We start from the raw sequence: 12,638 nt of genomic DNA, 5'->3' as shown, positions 1-12,638 counted from the left end.
CACTGGAGCTGACTTGTTTTTATTGTGGAGCGGGGAGAAACATTTTGTGGTCCAGATTTTCTTCAACTCAGGTCAAAATCCCTAGTCAGACTGGACCAGTTGTCACCTGACAAACACGTACAGTGATTCCTAAACTTTTTTTTAACTAGCCAACCCTGAAAATTAAGTATTTATTTACCACATCTTAACACTGTAACGATAAAAGCAGTAGTTAGGTAGATAAAAATCTACAAAAGTCTTTCTACTGTCAGTGTCCAAACTAGGGTTGTGAAACACTGATCTGAAGGAATTTCACCTAAAGTCTTTAAACCAGCAGTTTTTTTTCCACAATGAGGTGTTGAAGAGGTTTAAAGCAGAAATAAAATGGTCTAATATGTGAAGTATTTGTTTCTATTTGACCATGTTCCCGTCTTCAGAACCAGAGCCAACATGGAAAGTCAGGAGAATAAAAGAAATGATGACTTGTTTGTTCAACCTTTTGGGTTTTAAGCATCTTAGTATCACAAATAGTGAGTCCAGCTGGCAACCACATTTTCTTTATTTTTGATGAAACCTTCATAATAATGTCCCTCAAGATCTACGACTGTGTCGTCAGTGGAGCCATTTGTCTTTCTATGAAATCCACGTTTGTAATCGGTCTGTTTCAAGTAGTTTGGTCCTCGGCCTCGGTTTATTGACGGGGAGGGAGCTAGTTGTCAGTGTGATAGCTTGTAATGGATGAGATCCTTGTCAGGTTTTCTTTTCCCTCCATCTTACCACGTGCATCTCAAGCACTCTGCTGGCTGCTGCCTGGAAGGAAGGGGAGCCCTACCACTCACAGAGCTCTCTCAGAAACCGGGAATTTTGTTTTTCCAGAATGCCAGACTGTTCGTGTTTGCAAATGTCAACATTTGTAAAAGCCGTTGTTGATCTCCAGCAGACTGAGGGCCCTCAAGGGGATTAGAGGAGGCTCTGTTTACCTGCTCTGAGGAATGCTGCCCTGCGCAGACGCTTTTGTATCTGTCAGAGACCCAAGGTCACAGTGCTGGGAGAGATGGGCTGCTTTGTCCCTTCCCAGAGTTTCCACCTCACAATATCAACAACAAAACACAATGTGGGCCAAGGAAATGGAATTCCTGCTCATGTTGCAACAGCGTTCAGAAGCTCCGGTTCACTGGCCCCTTTCACCCTTTTTGCTAAATGTGGCTGATTGATGGATTTGATCATGTTTGGATTTTAGAATAGAAATAAAATAATCATAAAAGAGATGTTTCACACACTCCATTTGAAGTCGGGTTTCTCCGCAGACATGTGCAGTTTGAAGCAAGTGAAAGTACCAAACAAATGACATCTGTACAAAGATGTCTTGGAAGCTTTTCCAAGCAGCACTAGCGCTCACCCACCGCGTGGTGTCGCCCTTGCACAAGCTGCCAAACGGAGAGCAGCACTTTTAGAAACGCTCATCTTCAGAGACAAGGAGCTCACTAACAGCACAGCACACCTCAAGAGGGCAAACCTGCGTGAGCCTCACTAGAAAGTCCCCGTGGAAATATTGCAGGATTAAAGTGATTTGCCAAGATTAACAATCGCGTAACCGAGACTCTGATTTGAATTACAATGGCCGTCAGTCCCCTGATGGAGCAGTGAGACCTCAGCCAGCAGACACCGAGGAGCACGTTTTGGGGGGGCCAAAGACAGCACTTGCGTTTCATCTGTGTGCAAGTTGGACGTTTGTTTGCTGTGGGCGAAGCTCGTTAAATTCGACACGAGCTCTCAACATTTCTCAAGCGTGCGCAAGGTGGTTTCAAAGCGCGACGCTTTCTCCATCAAGTAGCAGCCGGCCAGCAGCTGGAGCAGCTCACCTCAGATGAATAGCTACCTGGTGGATTCATAAAGATGGTTGGACCAGGGTGACCACATGAACGGGCCTCCAGCTCCATGGGCTCATCTGTTGTATCAATTAAATCAGTGGCACGAAATAATGTCGTTCTCCTTCCTATGAAGCGAATTCAGACAAAAACATGTAACAAATGCAAGTTTGAAGATTTTCTTTATCTCATTTTGTAATAAACATATAAATAATAAACTCTAGACATTTTTTTTGACACATCGCCCTGTTATGAAAGTTAACTGGTATGGTCTGACTATATAGACTATCCAAACTGTGCATCTGCCGCAGGTCATTTCTATAAAACTATTTCCCTATTACAAAATATGAAAAGAAAAATACATTTTAGTACATTTACAGGAGTTACTTATTAATTTATTTAACGAAACTGCGTTCAGTACTACTTTAACTGTTACTGAATTGTCAGAATCTGCATTTGATTTTTTTTTTTTCTCAGAGGAAAACAGAAAAAACAAAAAACAAAAACAAAACACAAACGAAAAAAGAAGCAGAGAATGCAGACATGAGGCAGAATATCTGTCCCTCTCCGACAACTGAAACCAACAGTTTCCAAAATAACACAATTCTTAATAAACCAGGCAGTACAAGATTTTCCAATACTTTCCCAACTACTGTATTTAAATTAAAATATATTCTCATATCTTACACTATTTCAAATAACGAAATGTGATTCGGTAGCGATCTGTCAAAATCTAATTTACAATTCTGTGTATAAAAATATAATTTATGGAACCCCGCGAAGTTTGTTCTCCCCAAAATATAACAGTCAGTTGCACATATGCACATATGAACATTACAACCTGTCAAAGTTAGCTCCTTTCTACAATTTGCGCTATTTTCGCTTTTTCATTTTCTTTCTTTCATTTTTTCTTCTTCTTCTTTTTTTTTTTTCTTCTTTTTTGTTTGTTTTGCATTTGAGATATACAAAAATAGATTATGCACAATTTGCTGCTCACACCGTCTCAGAATCCATTTGTGTGACCGCAGCGAGTTCAAATGAGAATAAATTATTCAAAGAGAATTTTTTTTTTTTAAGGCTCCATTCATTCTTTGAAAGGGGACACATCATGGAAAAAAAAAAGTCACTGAAATAAATATCCCAACTCCGCTGGGGCCTTTGTCTTGTTTTATCTGTTCGTTCGTTGTTGTTGTTTTTTTATTATTATTATTATTATTATTATCATTATTTTATTTTGAATCTACTCAATAGTTCGTGTGTCCTACATTTTGAGTCTCATTCTTCTCCTGCAGCTGAGGTTTCAACTCGGGTATACTGACATCCCAAGTGGATGGATCGAGTGGCTGTCCAAGAGCCATGTTCCTAATTGATAAAGGATCTTGGAGTACCAGTGCACCCCGTCGCCCTGTGCGCTGGCTTCACGTTGGGAACTGAAAAGCAGCGAGGACAGCCAATGGCCGAGCCTGACCGGTGCCAGGGCCCAGTGCGCCAGGTCGTGGTCTTCGATCACTGCGTAACAGGACGCGAGGACCTGGTCCACCACTATAGTCCCCTGCGCGGTCACCGGGGCGAAGGAGCCGTCGTGCTCCTGCGTGTAAATCCGTTTTACGGTGACGGGCTCCAGTCGGTTTCGCTCGGCGTCGAACACGAACACCTTCTGTCCCGGTTGGATCTGGCTGGCGAACGTGGCCGACATCCGCTGGTCCTTCTCGGTGAAGTTGTCGTGGCCGACGAACAGGAGGTGCGCGGCGGTCAGGGTTATTTTCTGAGCCGAGTCGGTCTCGATCACGTAGAAGAGCCTCCTGGTCGTCGAGTCTTGGTCTATGAACATTATGAAGTCGGTGTAGGTCGTGCGTCCGTCCTGATCCGCTGCCAGCACCTTGTCGCCGGCTTGAAGGTCTCTGACCGCCTTGCTGGTGCCGTCCTGGAGGGTGACGGTGGAGGAGCCTGGGAAGCAGCCGCCTGACTTTGCTGCCACTGAGTTTTCTGTTCAGAGAAAAGATGATGTTGTTAAAAACATGACATCTGAGCAAAGCTATGGGCCTGGTAGTAGCTGCTAAATCACCGTAGTACCCCCCTGGAGTTTTTAAAACACTTCACGTGAGGCTGATCTGAACAACATGCGAGCTTTGATTCGAGACAGACATCATTCAAAGAGCCATTCTTGTTTTTTGTTTTTTTTTTATTATCTTCTTGTATTTGTGTTTTATTTCCTGCCTCCACACATCATGGTGGGCCATATGCATTTTGCATAATGATGCCTGTTGGCTCCTCCATGCCAAATGCGTATTGGCTTGGCCCACGTTGTCTGAGACGAGAAAAGTGAAAGCCTTGGCTCATCTATTCTTAATTAAAAAACCCAATAAAGAGCAGCCATTGTTATTCTAAATCAGCTTGTGGATCGAGCTACTCTCGGTAAAGAACACTTACGCCTTTCCCAGCTACTCTTCCCATATTTACTCAGGTGCAGAAACCTCTATGTGACAATTCACACAAATAGGCGACTCACAACTACTATTTACCCAGTGGAGCCACTTTTCCAAGCCTCTCGAGTTGTAGATTTGAATTTAAATGAGGGCCCGGACTCTTAAATGCTTTCTGTTGTGTAACATCAATGTCCCCTCTTTTTACCACCTCTCCCTGCTTTGTTGTCAGTCTTGATGACAATAATTTTGGCCTTGGTGGAGCTCTTCACATACCAGTCTCCAGGATCACACTGTCCTACACACAAAAAGGGGGTTTCCTACTCAGAATTTGGAGCTTTTAATCTTCTTTTAAGATTCCCGAGCATGAAATAAGGTGACAACTGAAAACCAGATTTATCCCAGCCAATTCAACATTGTTCAGCCAAATCCTTTTGGTAAAGTCGCATGACCCCCAATGACACGTCGGCCCGGCCCATACTGTGATCTCAAAACGTGTGTGCTGAATGAGAAATAAGGGATTTATCAATATACATATAAAACAAAGTACCATGGTTTATCAGTCGGAGTGGAGAAATAATGTCCATTAGATCAGAGAAGGCCTGAGGGAGGTTGTTTTCCCCAAAAAAAAAAAAAAAAAACGAGTCACAGCAAATGTCTTAAGATGAAAAACTAAACAATCAAATCTCATCAACAAGTCAGAGCAATAAAAAGCTTTAACAGGAGTTTTCTCGTTGTCTGGTTTTGAGTTAACAGCGCAACGGGCAGCGTCTCATTCTGCTGCGCACCAGTGTTCAAACATGCACTGAATTAAATGAATTGTTTTTCTAGGTCACACCGGAGGAGTGCGTTAAGATTGTGACCGTGGTTCCCACCAGGAGACAGTGTGGGGCGATGTAAGATCAAGAAATAAGCTGCATGGCAAATGTTCCTAACTCCACAGGCTGCCTTCAGCCCATACACACAGTCAGGGACATATATATATATATATATATATATACATATATTTACACTTTCCTCAAACACAATCGTTAATTGAATGAAAATGTTTAGTCATTAAATTATGAAATATGCATAATGTTCCTTATATTGTTAAACCAGCAGATGTTGAAGACAGATTTGATCTCATTTCTAATGTTCCGCTTCCTGGAGCTGCTGAACAGTCCACACCAGCAAGTCTTTGGAAAACTTCCATGAGTGCAAGCAGCAAAGCGTGATTTCTATATTTCTTTATTTCTTGTTGCTTTCTGTTTCGTTTGCGTGTTTTTTTTTTTTTTTTTGGACTTTGATATCTTCACGAGATCTCATGTCATTGACTTTATTTTTGCAGAACATCTGTTGGCTCTGATTTTGCGCAGCCTCCCTGAACTTGCTTTAAATGACCTGATGCACCTGACGCGCCTGGTGATTGGTCAGTGCTCCTTCTCTCAGCCTCACGTTACACTTAACATTTTCCCTCAAAGTACAGTAAGATGAGTTTCCTCCCGCCTCATACCTGCTTTCACAGAGCAGTGGATGTGGGCTTTGGATTCATAATAGACCCAGTCGAACCCGGCTTCCACTGCCAGCCTGGATAGGGTGCCGTATTTGCTCTTGTCTCTGTCCGAGGTGGTGATGTCCACGGCTCTGCCCTCGTAGTGTAGAGACTCCTCAAAGTGGTGCCCGTCTTCGTCCCAGCCCTCAGTGACCCGCAGCTTCACCCCGGGCCACTGATTCATCACCGAGATGGCGAGAGAGTTCAGCTTGTCTTTACATCTCTGCGGGGAGGGAGAAATGGATCAGTTGGTCACCTGTTGTGTCACATTTGGGTCACAGTTTGCAGGTAGAAGCTGCTGCACAAAGTGTGGAGAGCTGCGTTTTAGAACAGCATCAGCCACCAAAGCCTTTCTAAACACACACATACACATAGATGTGTTCCCACCTATTTACTTCATGGTAGAAGTTGCTTGACGCCTCCTGTCTGCTGTATAATCATAAACAACAGAAAAACAAATCCATCCATCACCACCTGACGCCCCTGGCTGCAGCCGAACAGCAGCTCTGAACCTGGATGTGAGCCTGCTTTTCTGTGTGAGCAGCAGCGTCAGAGGGCACATCCCGGATAGGAAAGCTGCTGATGAAATATTGAGAGGGCACCATATTCGCTTCACTGGGCTATAATATATGGGTCTTTGCTCTGGGAAAGGTGCGAGCAGCGTCCCCTTCCCTTTCCTTCAGGAAGCGTTGCATTGAACACAACTTGCATAGATTAGAAATTCATGAGTTTGTATTAGGCCATGAAATGAGCCAGTCCTTTGTTGGCTGAAACTTGTCTGTTTTCTTTAAATCAATTATTTATATGCAGATGATATGAAGATCATCTTCAAGAGCAGCTGCTGCCATAAAATATCTGGAGTTTGTCCTATAAATAAATCACCCCAACCTCTCTGTGCTCTCTCTCAATGAAGATGCCTGGCCTTCTCCAAGACAACTATTCTCAACACTCAACCAATATGTCAAATAAAACATCACAAAGAGTCTTTTCAGTCCAACCGCGGAGGGAAACTTCCATTATTCTTCTCCTGCAAAGTCTCGGAAACGTGACATGCCTCCTTAAGTCGAAGTGTTTTGGCTGCTGACTGACAGACGCGAGATGTGCACGGTTGGTTCCGGGCGCGCAGAGGAAGCGTCTATGTGTGACCTACTGTCCTTTCCCCTCACGCACAGCCTCGTTTTTATGAAGCTGCGATGATCACACAGCTCGTAGAACAAGAAAACGAGAGGGTCCCCCCCCCCCCCCCCCCCCTTGCATATACATATATCAGTGGCTGTTTTATGAGGATATCACACTTGTAGAATGTGTTGCTACAGCTCCTCAAAAAGCTCCCACATTCTGAGTGGGATTGTCGGAGTCAAGAGCCGTAAAGCTTAACCTATTTATTAATTCATCAGGTCGTGTGCCGCAAATCAAGCCAAATTCTGCTCAGCCACCGTGAAGCGCAGCAGGGCGTCCCCGGACCGGCGCTTTGTGCTCGGGGTAAAGTTGTTCAACACCCGCCCTCTTAATCTTTTCACAAATGATTTGGTTAGAGGAAACACTTATCAGCTACCTGTCAGTGCAAACAAGCCGCCAGCTCATCTCTTTTTCCGACTCGTTTGCACTGGGGGCTGAGGCTGCAGCTCCACACAGAGCTGCACTAAAAAAAAAAGAAAAAGAAAAATACACCTTTAAAATCCACTTGTTAAAAGTGACACTTTCCAGTGCGGGTGATGCGGGGCAGAGCAAATAGTTCCTTTCATTCAAAGGCATTTTTTTCGTGCCACACAATCAGCTCAACACCCTAAGTTGGGTCTGGATAATTGTGAAAATAAGACCCTTCGTTTCGGGAGAACGAGCTGCTCTTATTTTGGTGAGAGTTGCGCGTTATAAGTTGGATGAGACTGACATTTCCATGTCAGCCTCCAAACGGTGCTGCTGTTAACCCAGGTCCAGACAACACTATCTGGAAATGCCTGTAAAACGCCCCTGTTGGCATCTTTCCTGGGAGTGAGCTGTGACTTAATAGCTGTTCGCGCGCTCCCTCAAGCAGCAGGTATTACAGACTTGGCCAGACTTCTGTGAACTGATTGATCAGTTCGGTAATTACAGACTAACTCGTGGAGCTGCTGCGGATACGTGTGCGGTTCCATGTATGAATGCAGCATCTTTTGTTTTTCTACAACGTACGATAACGAGGAGAGTTCCACTGAACGTGTGTAAAACTCCACGCGTCAAAGCTGCATTCATGCGTAAAACAGTGGAACCGCGTCAAGTGCGTTGGCACAGCAGAAATCACCCATGTGATAATATTAATGCCATCGGCAGCGACTACACGCGCTCTCTTTTGGATGTCCTAAGCTGGTCACTTTGCACTGGTAGTTAGAATAAGGACAATTGCACCTGCTTTAACTTATTTGGCCTCCCGCTGACCAGAGGTCACAAGTTCAAATTGCGTCTCGGGTCCAGTTAGGGGTGCCCAAAAGCCATTTTTATGCACACTTCACACACAGAGTTGGTCACCGGATGCTGAAGTGAAACCGATGATAAACCAAAAGCCACAACTACTCAGATTCTTCTAAAAATACAAAATGTATGACAGAAAACATCCACAGACTGCTCGAGGCACATTTTATCAGAGGATCTCCCAATGATTGGATATACAACTGTATGTACAGCAGGTTGGGGCATCTCTCCTCAGATTGAAGCCCTAAATGAAAACCACATTCTCTGAAATGGCAATGAAGGGAACCCGTTCTTCTTTTTATCTGGAGACACTGGAAGCCCCACTAGGATCAACGGGGGAACCCGGAACCCCACTTTGCGCATCACTTCCCGACGTGATGATCTGTGCGTATGAGAATCTATAAGTGTATGACAGAGGAGATGTGGGAAGGGCTGAGACCGCACGCACAGTGAATATTTTATCGGAGCTCGCGCTCATGCATAGTGCGAGGCACGGGTTCAGGGACTCCGGCGCGCGCCCGGCATCACCACCACCACCATCTCCACCACCGGCATTTTATTATTACTGAGCCAATATCAGCCAAGCGGCTTTAATAATTCACACTATCTGAGTGCTAAAAGTCACGCTGAAGAGACGCGGCATCCTGCAGCCTGCACAGACATCAAGGTTACATCTGGTCGATGGTTTGTGAGCTGTGTCCCGCCTATACTGAACAAACTATGAGCTCTGACAGTCAACTGGCTACACGAGGATGGAGCTCATGTCATCTTCCATGCAAGTGCATTCGCAAGAGGCACCATCACCCCCTGCGCGCCTTGCTCCCATAATTGACCGGGTTCCACCCAGTTATGAAGTCCGGAACAGTCTCAGAGAAATGTCACTGTCTTCATGCACCGCTGAATTACAACAGCCTATGTGAGAATCTGTCTCAAAGAGCCACGCCATGCCTGAATGAGCCCGGGCTGAAGCGGTGCGCATCCCCAGCTGTCTGTAACCACAGGCTGAATAAAGAGAAGGTGCTTTAAACAAGCTGTAATGTGGAGCTCAAATGTGCCACAAACACCGAGTCTTCATGAAATGTAAGGTAAAATGAACGAGTCCCTTGTAAGAGAAAGGATACAAGCTCATACAGATACAAATATAGATATGAGGAGATGGGCACATTAATATTTTAACTACACTGTCACAATCATGAAGGCCGAGTGTCCTGACTGTCCTCCTGCACATCACTTCTCCAGCTGGATTTCTACCTTCGTTTCAAGCATTCAGCCTTTAAAAAACTCCCACGTCGGTGCACAAAGCGCATTTGCTTTTACCGTGAAGTTAAAAAAGGCTCAGTGGGAAGAGTTCAGCACCGGGTAAATCAGACTTCACTTAAGGTGCGCAATCCGTCTGACAAGGAGGTTGTTGCAGTGCGCAGTGATGGTGCGTTAGGAGACGGACAGTGGGGAAAAGGGTTATTCTGTCTCCTTACCTGAGTCATTAGCCTGTCGGCACCGGTGTTCTCCTCATCCTTGAATATGATGTCTGTGTTATAATTGGGAGTCAGCTCTTTAAATCGCTCGGAGTTTCTTGTGATCTTGCCTTCGTATCTGCCGCTTGCCCCGAGGGTCTTCTCCGCCACGTTGGGGATGAACTGCTTGTACGCAAGAGGTGTCAGCTTCTTCGGGTGCCTTCTTCTGCCATACCCCCTGCCCGGCCCGCATCCCATCCCAGAGGACACCAAGGACAAGCAGATGAGACCGCACAACACGATTCTGGTACAGAGCAGCATTTCGTCCCTATTAGATCTCAAAAGAGTCGTCGCTGCTGTCTCTGCCGTCTGCCTCTCCCCGGCTCTCGCAATGTCCTTGTCTCCTCCTCTGCTTCGCTTTCGCCTGGTCTCTACCGCGGCAGGTGCAGAAACGAACGTCTCAGACGAATGGAAATAACGGGGCACATCGAAGGAGGGTCAAAAAAAGTAGTGAGGGGAATTAAAAGCCACGGGATCTCCAGTGGAGCTGCAGCCGCTTGTGTGAGGCGACCGCTTTTACTGCTTTGTATTATAGCACCGATCTATAGCAGGGGAGGGACTTGATTGGCTCGCCTAGACAAACCTCCTGATGTTATCCCACAAAAAAAAAAAAAAAAAAATCTTAAAAGATTTCTTCCACCTGAGGGTTTGCCTGTGCTGCGGGGAGGAGGGGCTGCTCCATGGGAAAACATCAATTATAAACCGTCTTTTTTCACCCGCCCATTTTCCAGATTTCACAGAAAAGACAGGAGCAGTTTGCTCCAATGTGAAGCGGTGTAGTTGGGTGAAGTGATTTCAGTGCGTGTGGAAGAACTTCCCGCACTGAATACATCTCCCAGGCAGACAAAGATGATTTCACAGTGACTCTGCACTAACTAATTCAATCACTAAACTCTCCTAAGTATCAGACTTCTGGCACTGTTTTTACTTACTTCACTAACTTACTTTTCCTTATGCCAGCGTGAAAATGATTACAAATGATTTCAAGTCTGCAGAAGCTGAACTAACAACACGTATTCATCTCTTTCTTGTCGCGACTCAAACTCCGTCAAACTTTAGTAGAATTTAAAATAGACCTGCTGTAACATCTGTGCAGTGTGCGCACGTCGCACCCTTCAGCGTCTCCAGCTTTGTGTCAGAGAACACGTTTTAAGCTTTAAATTATTATCATCTTCCATTTCAGAGGTGTACTCCAAGTCTGTCCCACTTATTTGAACCAGCGTGTAAAGGTGTTGTTTTGCCTGCACCTGTCAGGGCAAAGGATCACCCATAGGCTCCCTGCACAGTGTCTTCCTTCCAAAGTCCACTTCATGGACAGATTCAGCCTTTGCTACTATAGTTCCTGGCTCTACTAATTGTAGGCATACCGTCGTTTCACAAAGCATTCATACTCACACTAATCTCTTTCTAATCTCAGTCAGTGTACTCTCAGTAACCAGAGCCTCATTATGGAAACGTGTTTTTAGAATTGAGCAAATTTAGCAGAAATCCACATCTCAAATGTCTCATTTGCTAAATCATGATGAAATCGTGATTCTCTGTGGGGACTGTCAGGTGCATGTGTCTGTTTGTTCTCATTTTCCTTGAGTCCACATGTGGCAAACTCTGTTGGCTGTGTACACTACACATTGGAAAGACACACGTGAGCTTATAATATAAATTTACGCTTTATATCAGGACAAAAACCATGACATGAGCTCCAAGGAACTCTTTGTAGACCTCTGAGCTGAATTTGTGGCAAAGCGTAGATCATGGCAGGGATATGAACCAAATTTGGAGCCACCAGGACTAGAGTTTGTCATATGACCAAACAGAGGAACCAACAGAGCCTCAAAAGTCTCTTGCAGAGATCTGAGAACCTGATGGAAAGACTCATCTCAACCATGCTCCAACAGGCAAATGACTTGCTTGGAGTTTGTCAGAGAGAATATGGTCTGATGTATGTAGGTGTGTAGAACACAGACTCCTGAACATCAGGCACTATAGGTCACTTAGCTAATGCCATACTGACATAGGGTGGTGGCAGCATCATGCTGGGTGTTTATTAGCAGCAGGGGGTCAGATTTTATAGATTAAATGCAGCCAAACACAGAGATGAAGCTGAGTTAAAGAAGAGCTGCTGTAGAGACCTGAGAGTGAGGATCAGGTCTGTCAAACACATGTTTGACAGGACAATAGAATAAATGTGCCCACTAATCGAACAAGAAGTGAAGGGCTCTGGATATTTTCTGAAGCTGTGTCTGTGCACAGTCACTGTAACTACTGTAAATCCTGTCCTTTAATGGAGAGGGAGCCTCACGGCAGCACTTTTTCAATCCATTCTGTGTGATGCCTTTTTTCCTGAATGTTAAAATACACTTTGTTTCAATCACCAGCTTTTATGAGTTGGTTATGTGCTTGTGGTTAGATCCAATTAACAACTAGTTCAGTCTTGGCAGTTGATTGAACATGTGTGGCACCAGCACACATGAAACGCTGCCATATCTGCACTGAAGCCGTATCAGTTTAGACAAAAACACATCTAGGAAGGAAATTAGTTGTGTGATAACAAAGAGTAATTACAGGAAGAGGAACTGTTTTGGAACAACTTTAGCTCTCATCACGGTCTGGCAAGTGGTGCTCCGGTGTGCTGGAGTGAAGAAAAATATATACCAGCCTTTGGTGTGGCTTCAGTCTCATGAAACCTCTCTCTGGCTGACCTCCAGTCTGGTGTTGCTGTGTCTGTGCCAGGCTTGTCGCACCACAACCAGGGCAGGTGAAACTACCTGCAGCTCACTGAGACCAGAAACATCTAGTCCTGGCCAAACGTTGGCTCGCACATTTGGCACTCAGCTGCATAACCCCGATGAAAAGTCGCCTCTACTGGTTTTCA

The 12,638-nt window shown here is 44.9% G+C and overlaps 1 protein-coding gene across 1 annotated transcript; it reads right to left on the bottom strand.

Moving 5' to 3' along the window:
• Positions 1–2,012: 2,012 nt before the first annotated feature.
• Positions 2,013–10,291, bottom strand: shha (sonic hedgehog signaling molecule a). Its single transcript, XM_026360996.1, has 3 exons — positions 9,728–10,291; positions 5,766–6,027; positions 2,013–3,833 (listed from the first exon to the last, which is right to left on the bottom strand). Exons 1-3 carry the CDS (start codon positions 10,025–10,027, stop codon positions 3,148–3,150), a joined length of 1,248 nt encoding a protein of 415 aa, XP_026216781.1. The 5' UTR covers positions 10,028–10,291; the 3' UTR covers positions 2,013–3,147.
• Between the last annotated feature and the right edge of the window lie 2,347 nt (positions 10,292–12,638).

Source organism: Anabas testudineus, chromosome 2 (assembly GCF_900324465.2).
Source record: "Anabas testudineus chromosome 2, fAnaTes1.2, whole genome shotgun sequence".
Lineage (NCBI taxonomy): Eukaryota > Metazoa > Chordata > Actinopteri > Anabantiformes > Anabantidae > Anabas > Anabas testudineus.
This window is presented reverse-complemented; position numbering and strand designations above follow the sequence as displayed.